The sequence below is a fragment of the Numenius arquata genome, chromosome 7, assembly GCF_964106895.1.
Source record: "Numenius arquata chromosome 7, bNumArq3.hap1.1, whole genome shotgun sequence".
Taxonomy (NCBI): Eukaryota; Metazoa; Chordata; class Aves; order Charadriiformes; family Scolopacidae; genus Numenius; species Numenius arquata.
Window position 1 is genome coordinate 19,407,930 of NC_133582.1, and position 13,086 is coordinate 19,421,015.

The 13,086-nt window shown below is 47.5% G+C and overlaps 1 protein-coding gene across 1 annotated transcript in view; it reads left to right on the forward strand.

Annotated features, from left to right (window-relative positions):
* The first annotated feature begins 699 nt into the window (after positions 1-699).
* Positions 700-13,086, forward strand: part of SLC35F1 (solute carrier family 35 member F1) — a 240,289-nt gene continuing 227,902 nt past the window's right edge. The window contains exon 1 of the mRNA XM_074150484.1: positions 700-902. Within this exon, the coding sequence (XP_074006585.1) occupies positions 700-902 (203 nt within the window). The remainder of the gene's footprint in view (positions 903-13,086) is intronic.

Below are 13,086 nucleotides of genomic sequence, written 5' to 3' on the forward strand. Positions count from 1 at the left end.
GGGTGAAGGTTGCGGGTAAGCACACCGAGCCGCCCCGGTTCCCCCCCTGCTGAGGGGACAAGCGGGCGGGGGCGGGACGGCGGCTCCGGCCCGCGGGGAGGGACCGGGAGGGACGCGTCCTCCCCGTCCCCCTCCGTCGTGCCCCTCTCCCACCCCCACTTCCGCGGGTCGCACCGGCACCGGGCGGGGGGTCGGGGCGGGGGGGAAACGGGGGCGCTGCCGCCGCCGCCGGCGCCCCCTGGCGGCCGCCGCCTCCCTCGCCCGGCGGCACCGCGGCGCGCAGGGGCGGCCGCCGCCACACGCGGCTCCGAGGGGGCTCCGCCGCCGCCGTGCCGGGCCGGGCCGGGCCGAGCCGAGCCGAGCCGCGGCGGCAGCCGGGGGTGCGGGGAGAAACAAAGGGGACCGCGGCGGCGCAGCGCCGGGGGGAGGCACCGGCTGGGCGCGGGGGGTGTGGGCAGGAGGAGGAGGAGGAGGAGGAGGGTCGCCAAACTGCTGGCACTTCGTCGGCCGTGAGCGGCACTCGCTGGCGGCGGCGGCGGCGGCAGCCCGCCCCTCGCTGCATGGCAGCCCAGTGAGGGAGGAGCGGGCGAGGGTCTGGCGCTGCCCGGAAGCCGAGGGAGCCAGCGCCGGCGGCAGCAGCGCCCGCCGCCCGCCCGCCGGGATGCGCCCCGCTCGCCTCTGAGGCGCAGCCCCGCCGCGATGCTCTCCCCCGAGCGCCACCGCCACCACCGCCACCCCCCGCCGCCGCAGCCGCCGCCGCCGCCGCACCACCCGCCGCAGCCCAGCCATGTCGTGGCCACCATCGAGAACCTGCCGGCGGAGGGCGGCAGCGGCGGCGGCAGGAGCGGCATCTCCGCGCCCTCCTCCAGCGTGCGCCAGAGGATCAGGAAAGTGCTGAACAGGTGAGGCCGGGGGATGGACCGGGGCTCCGGCGGCACGGCGCGGCAACGGCGCGGCTCCCCGCCCCGCCGCCGCTCGCCCTGGGGCGCGCAGGTCCCGGGGGCGGCCGTCGGGTGAGCCCCGGCCCGGCCCCTTCGGAGAGATGGAGCGGGAGGAGAGCGACGGCTCCGGCTGGGCTGGGCTGGGCTGGGCTCGCAGCCCCTTTCCCCACGGAAGCCACGGGCAGGGGGCGGCGGCGCGGAGCCTCCCCCGGCCCATTGTTGCCTCTGAGGCGGCGGTGTGAGGCGCGGCCCCCGGCCCGCTCCCTCCCCGCCGGTGCCGGTGCCGGTCGCACCTGCCCTTGCCTGCGGGCACACGCCCCCCGCACACGGCGGGGTCCCCGCCTGCTTCGGCTTTCCTGGCCCGCCGCGGACACGCGGGGGGCGGCCGGGAGAAGGGACCCGGCGTCTCCGCGGCCGCATCCCGGCCGGTGGCGGAGGCGCCGCCGGGGAAGTTGGAGCGCGGGCGCCGGGCGAGAGGGGGCGGCGGGGAAGGGTCGATCCCCCCGGTCCCGGCGGGGTCCGCAGCAGCAGCCGGGCGGGGCCTGATGCTGCGGGGTGCCGGGTGGCCCCGGGTGAGGGCTTTTTTGCCCGATTTCCGACCAGCTCGCGAGGTGAGGGCGAAGCGTGCTCTGGCGTCGGGAGCGGGATGCTGCCGAGACCCGAGCTGCTCGGTTCGCCTCTGCGTGTGGCTCAGAATCGTCAGTGCCAAGACAGGAAAACTGCAGGGTACCCGGGGTAAATTATTTCACCGAACGCACAAGAAAACACTGGAACCATATTACTTAAATCCTTTACCCTCTCCTCTTCGCCAGTTGTTTCTTCTGCACCGCATTTGATTAGGGCTGAGGGTTTTTTACTACAAAACAGCATCTATCCAGAGCCTGACTGGTTGCACTTCTCCAGAAAGAGTCTCTGAGCTCGGCTCTGAAAAGCCAGCTGAAGCCACCGCTTCTGCCTAATGACTCTTACGTGCTAAACAGAGCAGTTGCAGTGTTGGGAGCAGCAATGGGGTGGTGGGTACCACTGTCGGCCTCATTGTCCCTGCTTTAGGTTCAGATACTGTGTAATATGGATGAGCGACTAAGAAAACCAGCTCTTCTAGCTGGATATACTAGTTTTGAAGATAACGCTTATTGACTCTTGAAAGAGTCAATAAGAAAGCTTGAAAGAAAGCTTGAAAGCTTTTAAACATTAGGAAATTATCATTGTTACTATCTTTGTTACAAATACCTTTAGGAATTTGATTTCTTACAGATCATTGCTATTATATGCAGTTAATTAGCTATTACCATTCTAGGAGATCCTCAGAAGCATCAGTAAGGGAGGAAATATTTATCCTTTGTTATTCGAGCATGAGAAGGATTGAAAAGAAGTTGAAGCAAGAAGGAGCTGGTTCAGCTCAAACTCAATTACACATTTTCTTGTACATGCGCTTTTGCAGCTCTCGGGTAGTAAAAATCACTCAATTCCTCAACCCAACATCTGTGTCATCTTAGGTGTCCTGTGCTTGCAAAAGCCTGCTCTCCTTCTGCTTGGTCATCCAGGTGGGTGTCAGTCCTGAAATAAGAGACTAGAGAAAAGTTTTCTCAGGGGCAGCAGGAGATGTATGAAGATGTGGTGAGGGAATCAGATACAGAAGCAATAGTTACTCCTGTTCAAGGGTGGTAATAGTGATCTCTGGGGAGCCATCAAATAGACCACAATATTCATGGCTAGGAGGTGTTGGATTAATTCATACAGTTCAAGCAGTTATGCTTATGTATATATATGACTTTCAGCCATAGATTGAGTCAAATCAATATTTATTGTTATATATATGTGATTAAAATGAGAATATCTAGATTTTACTTTTTTTTGAAGGGAGAAAAGGATAGAAATTGGCTCTGGTGACCAGAGTTCAAATCTCTGTTGATTCACAAACTTGGATCTAGAAATCAGATCTTCCATCTCCCAGAACAGCACCGTAATGAGCAGGAGCCCAGCCACTTTTTCATGAACATGTTCTTTTCCCCTCCTCAAACATGAAACAAATTTATGTGATTTATGGAGAGGGAGAAGACTTGTTACTGTGGTGTTTTAAGGCAGCCTTTTCTTTGTGTAAGAGACTCATTAGCCCATCCCAAAGTCTGTATCAAGGGAAATTTTGCCTGTTAGGTTACCTTCAACTTCACGTGGGAACTAAGGACTCAGCCCGTGTAACATCATGGCTTTCATGCAATGTTTCTGTTGATACAGTGAAATGAATCCTGACACAGTGAAACGCATGCCAACACAATGTTTATGTTTTCATCTTCTATGGAAACAAAAGCATGTGAATGTTTCAGGGAAAGGAAGAAATATTTATGCTGTATCTCTAAAGAAGTAGCAGCCCAGAACAAACCAGGCTTTGGCTTCTTCAATTAATGTTTTTCTACTGGAAAAGGGTGGCACTTTCTCTCTGCTGTCTATAGCTTGTGTGCCCATTCACTTGAAGCCCATTTGTGAAAGGTTCCTGATTGCCTCATTGAGTTGAGCTCACGTGCTTCTGTTTTCTGCTGGACAAAGTGGGGGCTCCTCAGGCAGACAAACAAAATTAAAGGGCTGACAACAGCTGGAGTTGCCAGAAACCTGCCCGTAGCTGGTAGAGTCATAGAATTACAGAATGGGTTGGGTTGGAAGGGACCTTTTAAAAGGCATCTAGTCCAACCCACCTGCAATGAGCAGAGACACCTCCCACTAGATCAGGTTGCTCAGAGCCCTGTCCAACCTGACCTTGAATGTTTCCAGGGATGGGGCATCTACAACCTTTCTGGGCAACCTGTTCCAGTGTTTCACTACCCTCATTGCGAAAAAATTCTTCCTTATATCTAGTCTAAATCTACCTTCTTTTAGTCTAAAACCATTACCCCATGTCCTATTGCTCCAAGCCCTACTAAAAAGTCTGTCCCCACAGAGGGGACAGACTCTGGTATGGTCAGGGAGGAAACAAGACAATAGGAGAATGGGGATAGACACTGGCAGAAACTGAGCATCATTTCTTTCTCACTTTATGTGTAGTAGTTTGGTCACCCAGGCACTTGGTGATTCCTGAATTGCCTTCAAAGGCTCCTCTTAAAATTGCTTTACAAGCTATGGAAACTTATTTTAACCTCACTTTCAAACCTCTCCTCCCTGTTCACTCAATAGATCCCGAGGTAATAGAGAAACATCGGAACAACCCCCCCAGGCTCTGTATTGAAAGCAGAGCTGGTTGACTGTAAAAATCTATTTCAGTGATCACAGCAAATACTGCACTCTGTGACAACATTGGCCATAACAGAAAACCAAAGTAAAACACAAAATTGAAGGGTCAGAACATGGAGGACTGGAGATGCTCAATGAAATTTTGGGATTTACTGGAATAGTTTGGATATAAATTCTGAGCTGCCAGTGATGCTGAACAGGACCTGCAGCAACAGGAAGAAGCTTCCTGTTATCCTTGAAGTCCGGAGAGGATGGCTTTGAATTGCTGTTGCATTAAGGGGAAATGTTGTGGTGATTACTTACAGCAAATACTTTCCTGGACCTGTGACTCACAGTCGTGGTCCATGAATCCCAGCTGCAGGGCCCTGCCTGGTACCTTCCTTGTGACATTTGCTCAGTGGGTGTTCCTGGCTGACCCTCCCCTGCTATATTGCCGGGGAGAGAAAGAATAATGTTGGCTGCTTGATTGCTTTCTTGCTTCCCCACAGCCTCTGCGAAGCCAAAATTGGACTCCACCAACTCTGTCTGTTTGTAGAGGACCACTTATTTAGCAGTGACTCACCTGCTCTGTATTGCCTCCCACCTATAGTGGGAAGCAAGAAGAAAAGAGAGAAAATCATGCGGTTTGGAGCTCTGCAGCTCCTCAGGCCTCCACCCCGGCACCGGCGTATTTCAGAGATACCTGTTGATGAGTCTGAACTTGCTCTGTCTGGCTGTATCCCAGCAGAGTGGTGGCTTGTCTCCCTTCCTTCCATTCTCTGGGTGACCTGAATGGTCAAGAGCAGAGACCACCTGCAAAGTGCTGCCTGTGGCCCCTGACACCTTTTGAACTAACTTGCAGGCCAATCTCACCTCGAGAAGGCTGGTTATCACCTCCTCAGAGGAACTGGGCAGAGAATAAACATCACTGAAACAGAGGGGGAGCGGGTTACCATATTATTTCTTTGGGGGATTCTTGCTAATTATTTAGCTAAATGAGAGCCAGCAAATGAGGTACCTGCTTATACGTGGACATTATCTCGGCACCAGGACAAGGAGGGAAAATGAAGTTTCTGCAAGGAAAATGAGTTAATATCTTTAGACACTATGACAACGTTATTTTACCTAAGTAAATTATATTATTCTGGTAAACAAAATACCCCACACCAGCATCAATGAGCTCAGGTCTCCAAAGTAACATCTAAGGCCCTGCTGTTGTATTGCTTTCCTTGATCAGGACTTTCTATAGAAAGCTGAACAGCACATATATTTTTCTGGGTTTACCCACTTCTACCTTTTAGTACTTTCTTAAGGAATACTAGCTATAAAATCTAGCCTTGCCTTATCTTGCCTTTTCAAGGACATCTTCATGTGCTTTTTCTTGCTCTCTGTTGCTAAATGGCACTTTGTATTTTTTCAAAAGTTTCCTAAAAATCATATCAGAATATTAGGGACACATTCAACTTGATATCAGAAAATGGAGCAAGAGTAATTTCAGGCACTCATTCTCATGCCATCTTTTAAATAGCTTTGTAGTTATGTTCTCTGCACTAGTGAATTGCGAAAGCTTTCTCTGGAGCAATGTATCTCTCTACTCTTTGCCCACTTACTCACTTTCTCAGATAAATTTTAGCCTTGTGCATAAAGCCAGTGTATGATTTAATTATCACTACCTTTCTTAGGAAAAGGAAGAAAAAATAATTTTGCTAATAAGTATAATTCATTAAGCTAAGCACTGATTTATTGAACAAAATTATATGTAGAAGAGAAAATTGGGTTCTTCTTGTCAGAAAGCCAGGCTGTTCAGGTACAGTCTGAGTGAAACTTTTGCCTTTTTAGTTTGTTACAGGCCAAGTTCATTCCAGATAATGGAGTTGAGGAAGAATTTGGCCCACTAGCTGACTAACTTTGAACTTGAACCGTGTGTCAAGGCTACTGACTTCAGACGTGAGAGCTGTGTAAATGACAGCTCAAGTATCGAAAGCTATAACACAATGATTTTTTTTTTTTTTTCAAGTAACCTGTAGTCATATAGTAAATCAGACAGAGGGAGTTTATGTACTAAAAAGAACCTGAAATGGAATAATAATGAAATTGAGGCAACATATTTCATTGCCCCAAAGCAATAACGTCTTTCAGTTGACTGATCAGAGAGGCAAACAAACCAAATAATTTATGGCATTTTTCCTTAATGAAAGCAAGTCAAGGATCAAACACATCATTTTTGGAATCCAAAAAAAGAGTGGGTATTCATAACCTTCAGTTGCTTTGCTTTCTTCTTCAAAACAAAAGGATTGGCTTCCTTTGGGATTTTTATTCTTTGAAAGTACAAATAGCTTCTCAAAGTCCACCCAGAATAACAGTGACTGTAGAAGAGAGAGTCTGAGCCCAATTCACATAGCTGTAGATCTCCTTTTAGGTAAAAAATTTTATACCGTTCTGAAGTAAGTCAAAGAAAATGACTTTGGAGTGTAGATAAAGCAACTAGGTTGGCTTTCTTTTTGGTGGGGGGAAGGTCATATATGCCTGTAGGAACACATGCTGGCAGAGGATACAGAAATCAACTGATGAAAAATTGTCCACTGTGTCCTTTTCTCATTAGTTTACTTGTAATCACCATTTTGAAAGCAAGTGACCTCTGGGAATTAGGTACGCTGCCAATAATTTGGGTGCATAAGGGAAATACCTGTAAAACAGGAGAAAAAGAAGCTCTTCCCTTTCCCCTCCAAACAACTTATTTCAGTGAATGCACACTTATTGGCACCGTAGTACGCTTAAAATGCTTTGATTTAGGAGTGAAGATGAGCTAAAGTACATAAAGCTTCCACATTGCTGCTGTAGCAGGTGCTGGAAGTCTGTCCAAGTATGGTTTCAAAGTGCCTGAGTGTGGTTTCCTACCAAGTTCTGGAGTCAGTGTTGGAAAGCTACGTCCCCCTTGCCTTGCTTTTGCTCTGGAGAGTTTGCACCTTCGGAAATACAAGCCTTGCTGGTGTTATTCTGAAATAGGAATTGTTTGAAGCGGGGTGATTTGATACGGTAAGTGCACTGTAATCTAAACCCGACAGCTCACATACTGATTGGGAAAAGACTTTCCCAAGGAGGGGCAACTTGGCAAGACAAAATATGTGAGTGTCTTCTGTCTACCTGTGACATTCGGAAGGCCGGTACTCGCTGGGTGCCTGTCTGTAACTGGGAATTTTTGACACTGGCTGTGCCGTGGGCTTTGGGAAGGGGTTACTGCCTCTTGAACTGGGGGGGTTTCAAAGGAGCAGCGCTGTAAATGGCTCCATAGAGAAAGCTGGAGGAATGGACAGAGTGGCTCTTATGGGATGGACAGAGCAGCTTTAATGTGCTAATGAGGGGAAGGCCAGATGCCAGCAGCCATCAGAGGGGCTCTTTGTGTCTCTGTCTCTTTGGAGATGGCTGGAGTCTCTGTCCTTATCGCGGTTGTTTCTGCAGACCGAGGGAAACACTGGGCCTATTACTGAGGTGTTCCCTTCCTTTAAGTTAGCAGATAGCCTTACAGATCAGCACTTGAATACTGATTAGGGCTAATTACCAGGAAAGCTTAGGAAAAATAACTTGCTGAAGAAGCTCAACTTTAAAAAACTACAAAAAATTGGCCCCCAAACCCAAAAGAACTTGCTGAAGAAGCTCGACTTTAAAAAACTACAAAAAATTGGCCCCCAAACCCAACAAAACAGAGAACTCTTGCTCAAAGGCTTGTGAGGTGAGCTCAAACTCCACTGAAATCACCTGTTGCAAGAACAGCCGTATGGGGACTCATAAATTGCTATGACTGTAAAGTGTGTAAGTATTGGTGGTTGCGAAATTCATGTTGTGAACTGCCTAGTCTACCTGTCTCGCCTTATTTATGTCTGTCATCTGTCTCTCTGGGATTTTTACTCAAAACACGCAGGTTTTGAAGCTTGTCTTTCAGCTTTCTCTGACTCGGTTTCTCTCATGATTTAAGAAAGCATTTCTTCAATACGTATTCTGTCGCCGTCATTTTTCTCAGAGACACCAAATGACATCATGTGCCCATGCATCACATTCTCCTCGGTACGGCTGGAGCTAAAGAGCGAGAGACGGAGGCGGGAGGGTCCCCACAGCCCGGCCGTGCTCGGTGAGAGCACCCGTGTGGCATTACTGTGCTGTACTTCCGCAGGGAGCACGTCTGCTTTTTGGGATATGCCACGGTACCCAGTGCTAGCAAAATAATGTCCTAGACAAGGTGGATGACCATCGATCTCACCAGAAAGGTCTGTCCACAAGTGATGCCATGGAGCCTCCACTGTAAAAAATAGTGACACTTGCTAAGCCAACCTTCTGTTTGTAGTTGATGCAGTCGCAGTCATTTCAACCCTTAATTTGAGTTTTCTGTTGGTGTGGTGGCCAGTTGCTTCCTTACAATGCCTTCTCCTGTAGCGATGCAGGAGTCCACCTTCAGATTGGTCTGACCCATGGCAGCATGTAGGAACTTAAGAGCCACCTGGTGAATCTTCTCTTTTGCTATACCTTTTTTTCCTGTCAGAAAATGTAGACCATGGCAGGAAGGATGAGATTTTCTCAAGGCTGCGTGTTCAGCAAGGTTTCTTATGTCCAGACTAGATTTTTTTTTTGAATGGAGAATGAGTAAGATTTCATGGTAATCTGGTGATGGGAGTACTTATGTAGGAGACCAGGTTTAACTCTGCTTTGCTGCATCCTTGAGGGCTGCTGTGAACACACGGACTGTGAGGTTCTTTTGGGATGAAGAACCTAAAAAGGTCATGGTTTTGTCCTAATGCAACATGGGAGAAGTTTTGCAATTTAAAAGTTTGGGACCAGAAGATGCTTTTTTTGCCCAACTCATCTCCCAAGGCATTTCAGGCTCCAAGGTGTTCATTTACAAAAGCACACTATGCTTGAAACAGATTGCTGCATCTCTAATACAGATAGATGAGGTAATTTTTTGTCCAGTAGCAAGACCATAATTATTACCTCCCAAGCCTTAGTGTTAATTGCAACCTCCAAGCCACTATTCGCTGATGATGGAATGAAAACAAAATTTGAAACATTTATAGTGATGGACATTAGTTTATTTAGCCCTCTCTGGTGTTCATTTATCATAGACACTGTCACACGTGTGTCCGGAAGCCTGCGTTACTGTCTGTTGTTGGGCTGCATTAATTTTAAAATGGTGCTGTCTTCTGTGCCACGTTCGTTCTCATTACTTTGTCTCATCTGGCAAGTGGTTTGATGTGACCTGACTTTTTCTGGTTTCCATTTGGTAGAAATGGAAAATGAGTTAAGAGGGGACAAGTATTTCCCCCTGTGTGGTGAAATGAAGAGGAAGCCACCAGCAGCGTGGGAGGGAGATACCTGCAGTCTGCTCCTGCTCCGGTGCCTCTTCATCTACCTCACTGAAGAGGAAGAAGGCTCCACAGCTCCACTCCTGGATCTCTCCAGCCTACTAACGAAAATCCTGACCCTTACTGTAGCCGTGGGGCTGCTAGCCCCCTTGTCAGCCGAAGGGGGAGTTTAAGGGGGGGTGAGCTGAACGAGAGTGATGGCTACAAGGTAAAAGCGAGTTCCCTCTGCCTTTTTCTGAAGAGAGGAGGTAGACGTCTGTGTCTAACTCTTCAAGACCGTGAGTCACAGACAGGGAAGACCTGAAGTGACTCACAGACAGGTAGGGGCCTTATGCTCCAAGGGGATAAGGCATAAGCTCTACCCGATCCTATGCTTTCTCGTTTTTACCGAAACTTGAATCTTTGTCTACCCAGGCGCCTCTGTGGCTGTCCCAGGGTGCAGTATTCTTCTGCATCGCTCTTTGCTTTTTTCTGCCCCTATGATGATGATACAAATACTGGAAAATACTTAATAAAATTAATTTAATTATGCCGTGATTATTCTAAGCCCAGATATTTTATGGAGTTTAAATAGCTGTGTGTTTTCAGTGACTTCTGATTTGGGCCATTTACCTTATGAAATCTCTTCTTGCTAGAAGCTGAGAGCTGTAATGAAACTAAGCAAGTGTTTCTTTCTTGTTGCTCCTTTCCTTTGCTCTCTCTACTGCTGCTACAGACATGAAATGCTTTTGATTATGGTTTTTAACTCCCTGCTGCCAGTATATTGAGGTCTGTGGGGACCGTCCTGGGTAGATTGAAAGTGAGGAAGGACAGCAAATAGCAAGTAGGTTGGGAAGAGTTGAGCAGGGAGCTGGAAAATATTTTGATGGTTGTGGGATTTGATACTTGAAGGAAATAAAACTTTAATATTGCAGATATAATTTTCATCAGGCTGGATATGAAGATTAAGTACCATCAAGCAGAAAAAGTTTCCAAGCTTCATCTAATGTGGTGGGGAAAAAGTAGGTGGGCACCCAAATATATGTAATTGTCAGACTGAAACACCTCCTTTTCCTGCGTGACCTACCAGATATGCACAGGTAACTTCCAGTCAGATTTTGGTTACCTGACCCCCACTGTTGGATGCCTGGTGTGCTGAGGGGGATGCTTTGTAGAAAAACAACTGTTTTTCTGGAATTTAGAGATCATAATTCGCAGAAGTTCCTCCCATAATTTCTGGGAGGTGGACAACACCTGTGCGCAGCCCTGGAGTCCTTCTTGCCTCCTCTTCAGGTTCTTCTACAAAAGCTGCTTTGCTTTGATTTAGTGCTGACCAGTATTTTTTTTTTTTTGACAGTGTATTTCAGTGTTTTTTCAGGTCCAGTTTGCGGCAGGGAATATCATGTCTTTGAAGAGATTCTGTAGAGTCCAGGACATTTGGAGGACTTAATCTAGAAGCACAGGTGCAAAATGGTGTGATGGTTCTTGTACGTGTATGAAGGCGCCGCTTACTGGCATTGAAAAGGAAAATTCTGGGTTTTCTGTCATTTAAACAAAAAGGTGACATCAGAAAAACCATTCAGTAACAGAAATGCACCCAAGGAGGCAGAGTGTTCAGGGTGAGATGCAGTGCCATGTGGTGGTTGGAGGGTTGCCCAAAGTGGAAGAGTTACATTGCATCTGCATTAACCAAACAAAATCTCTGGTATTCAAAGTTTCTTCTCCTCTAAGGTGGTTACTTGGGTTTAGGACAGCAAATATTCCCCTAATAATTCACTTGAAAAAAGTACGCTGTATGTGTAAGTGTGTGAGATCTTTTAAGATGAACTACAAAAGTTACCCAAATTTAATGTCCTCTTATAAATAAATAAATTCTAGCATGTTCTAACTCGGAAAAGAATTTCTGTTAAATGTGGTGTCTGAAATTGTGCATACATATCGATTTGGTAGGTATTACTGTGTTAATGGAACTTATTATTACTCAGCTAGATTAATTTATTAGATTTATTCCTACACTTTAACAACCTATAGATGTATTGAGACATGAGCCCACAGAATCAATACCAATTTCTTTTCTCATTTATGAATGGTCTTACTAACATCCAAAATACTGTTACACTTGAGGGTATTTAGCTGCAATTTATTTTGAAGCATACACTCCAACAATTTTAAATGTGTCTTTCTTCTTTGTCCTTTAATGATTTTTTTTTTCCCCATGTATGTGGGCTCTGTTTGAGCAAAACGCCATACATCAAGCATCAAATGAGTCATGACCATCCTCTAGTCATTGGGACTAGTCGACAGTTTATGTGTTTTTGCAAGATGAGGGCTCTGAGGCCAGACCTAATCCTTGAGACGTGTTTTGGCTGCTGTTCTGCGTGGCAGGCCCAAAGCAGGAGAGGGAACAAAGGTAAAAATGTGCCTTACAACTGAATTGCCTGCCAAATGGAGTATATTTGCATGTTTTTCTTTGAACAGCGGCCATGCGTGCATTTATCTTTCATAAGCAGTGGTGCTTACCTGAGAAGCAGTAGCAAAGACCAGACAAAACGGGTAACCAATGTGGGGTTTGCTTGTTTCTAGAGTGTGAGCATCAGATGGGACCTGCTGATGGCTCACAGTGGGAAGTGAGGGAGCTGGGAGCCAAAGAAATTACGAGGGAAGAAAGCTATTTGGCCACCTCTGTCTGCACTGCCAGGTCAAGACTGGTGGAGAGCACCGACAGCAGGGAGAGATCCGTCTTCAGGCACTCCCAACACTGGCATTTCTGTTGGCATCGCAGCACCAGTGATGCTTGGAGATACCATCCTTTCTTCCTTTGGATGGACCAGAAATATTTTGTAACTCTCAGGAGGAGAATTACAGGGACTGGTTGACCTCAGCCCAGCCTTTAAATCCAGTCCAAAGCAGCTCACCAAACATTTCAGTGGAGAAATCTCTAGCAGCTGCAACTGCACAGAGATAATGTTTCATCCAGTGGTCTGTAAGGTGAAGCCCCTTAAAACTGACTCTTCTGCCAGTCTTTCTTTGTTGTTTTCTAGTGAAAGTTGCTGTATCCACTCAGTATACTGCTCACCTCACCACTTTTTGGCCTGGACTTACTGCTGCTACTGTAGCTGCCACTTGTGCACCACTGCAGTTCCTGGGTATTGAAAGCTCCAGCCTGATAAACAAACAACAGTGTGCACAAAAAGACCAGATAAAGGGAAACAGGGGAAAAAACCCACCCCCCAAACCATCATATATCAGTTTGATGCAGAAATAGGCATCAGAGTTAGAAAGACGGGGAGATGCCCTGTGAATACTGCCTGCCTGATTCAGTCGCAGGGTTTGGGACCAAAGCCAGAGCACGATGGTTTGTGTCATCTTGACTGTGCTTGAGTAAGTTACAGGAGAGCTGGTGGACAAACAGCAGCTTGACCAACCCGTTGCAATGAAGGGCAGGCAGGGGTGGGCTTTTGCCTGTTTTGTTTTCAGGAGGAGCTTGTATTGCAGCAGCAAACGAAGGGAACTCATCTGCTGCTGCAATGTGAGGCTCAGGAAGAAGTTACATACAGTAGCTCCTGATTTACAGTTCCAGGATTGGATACCGATTGTTTTTTCAGCCTTGG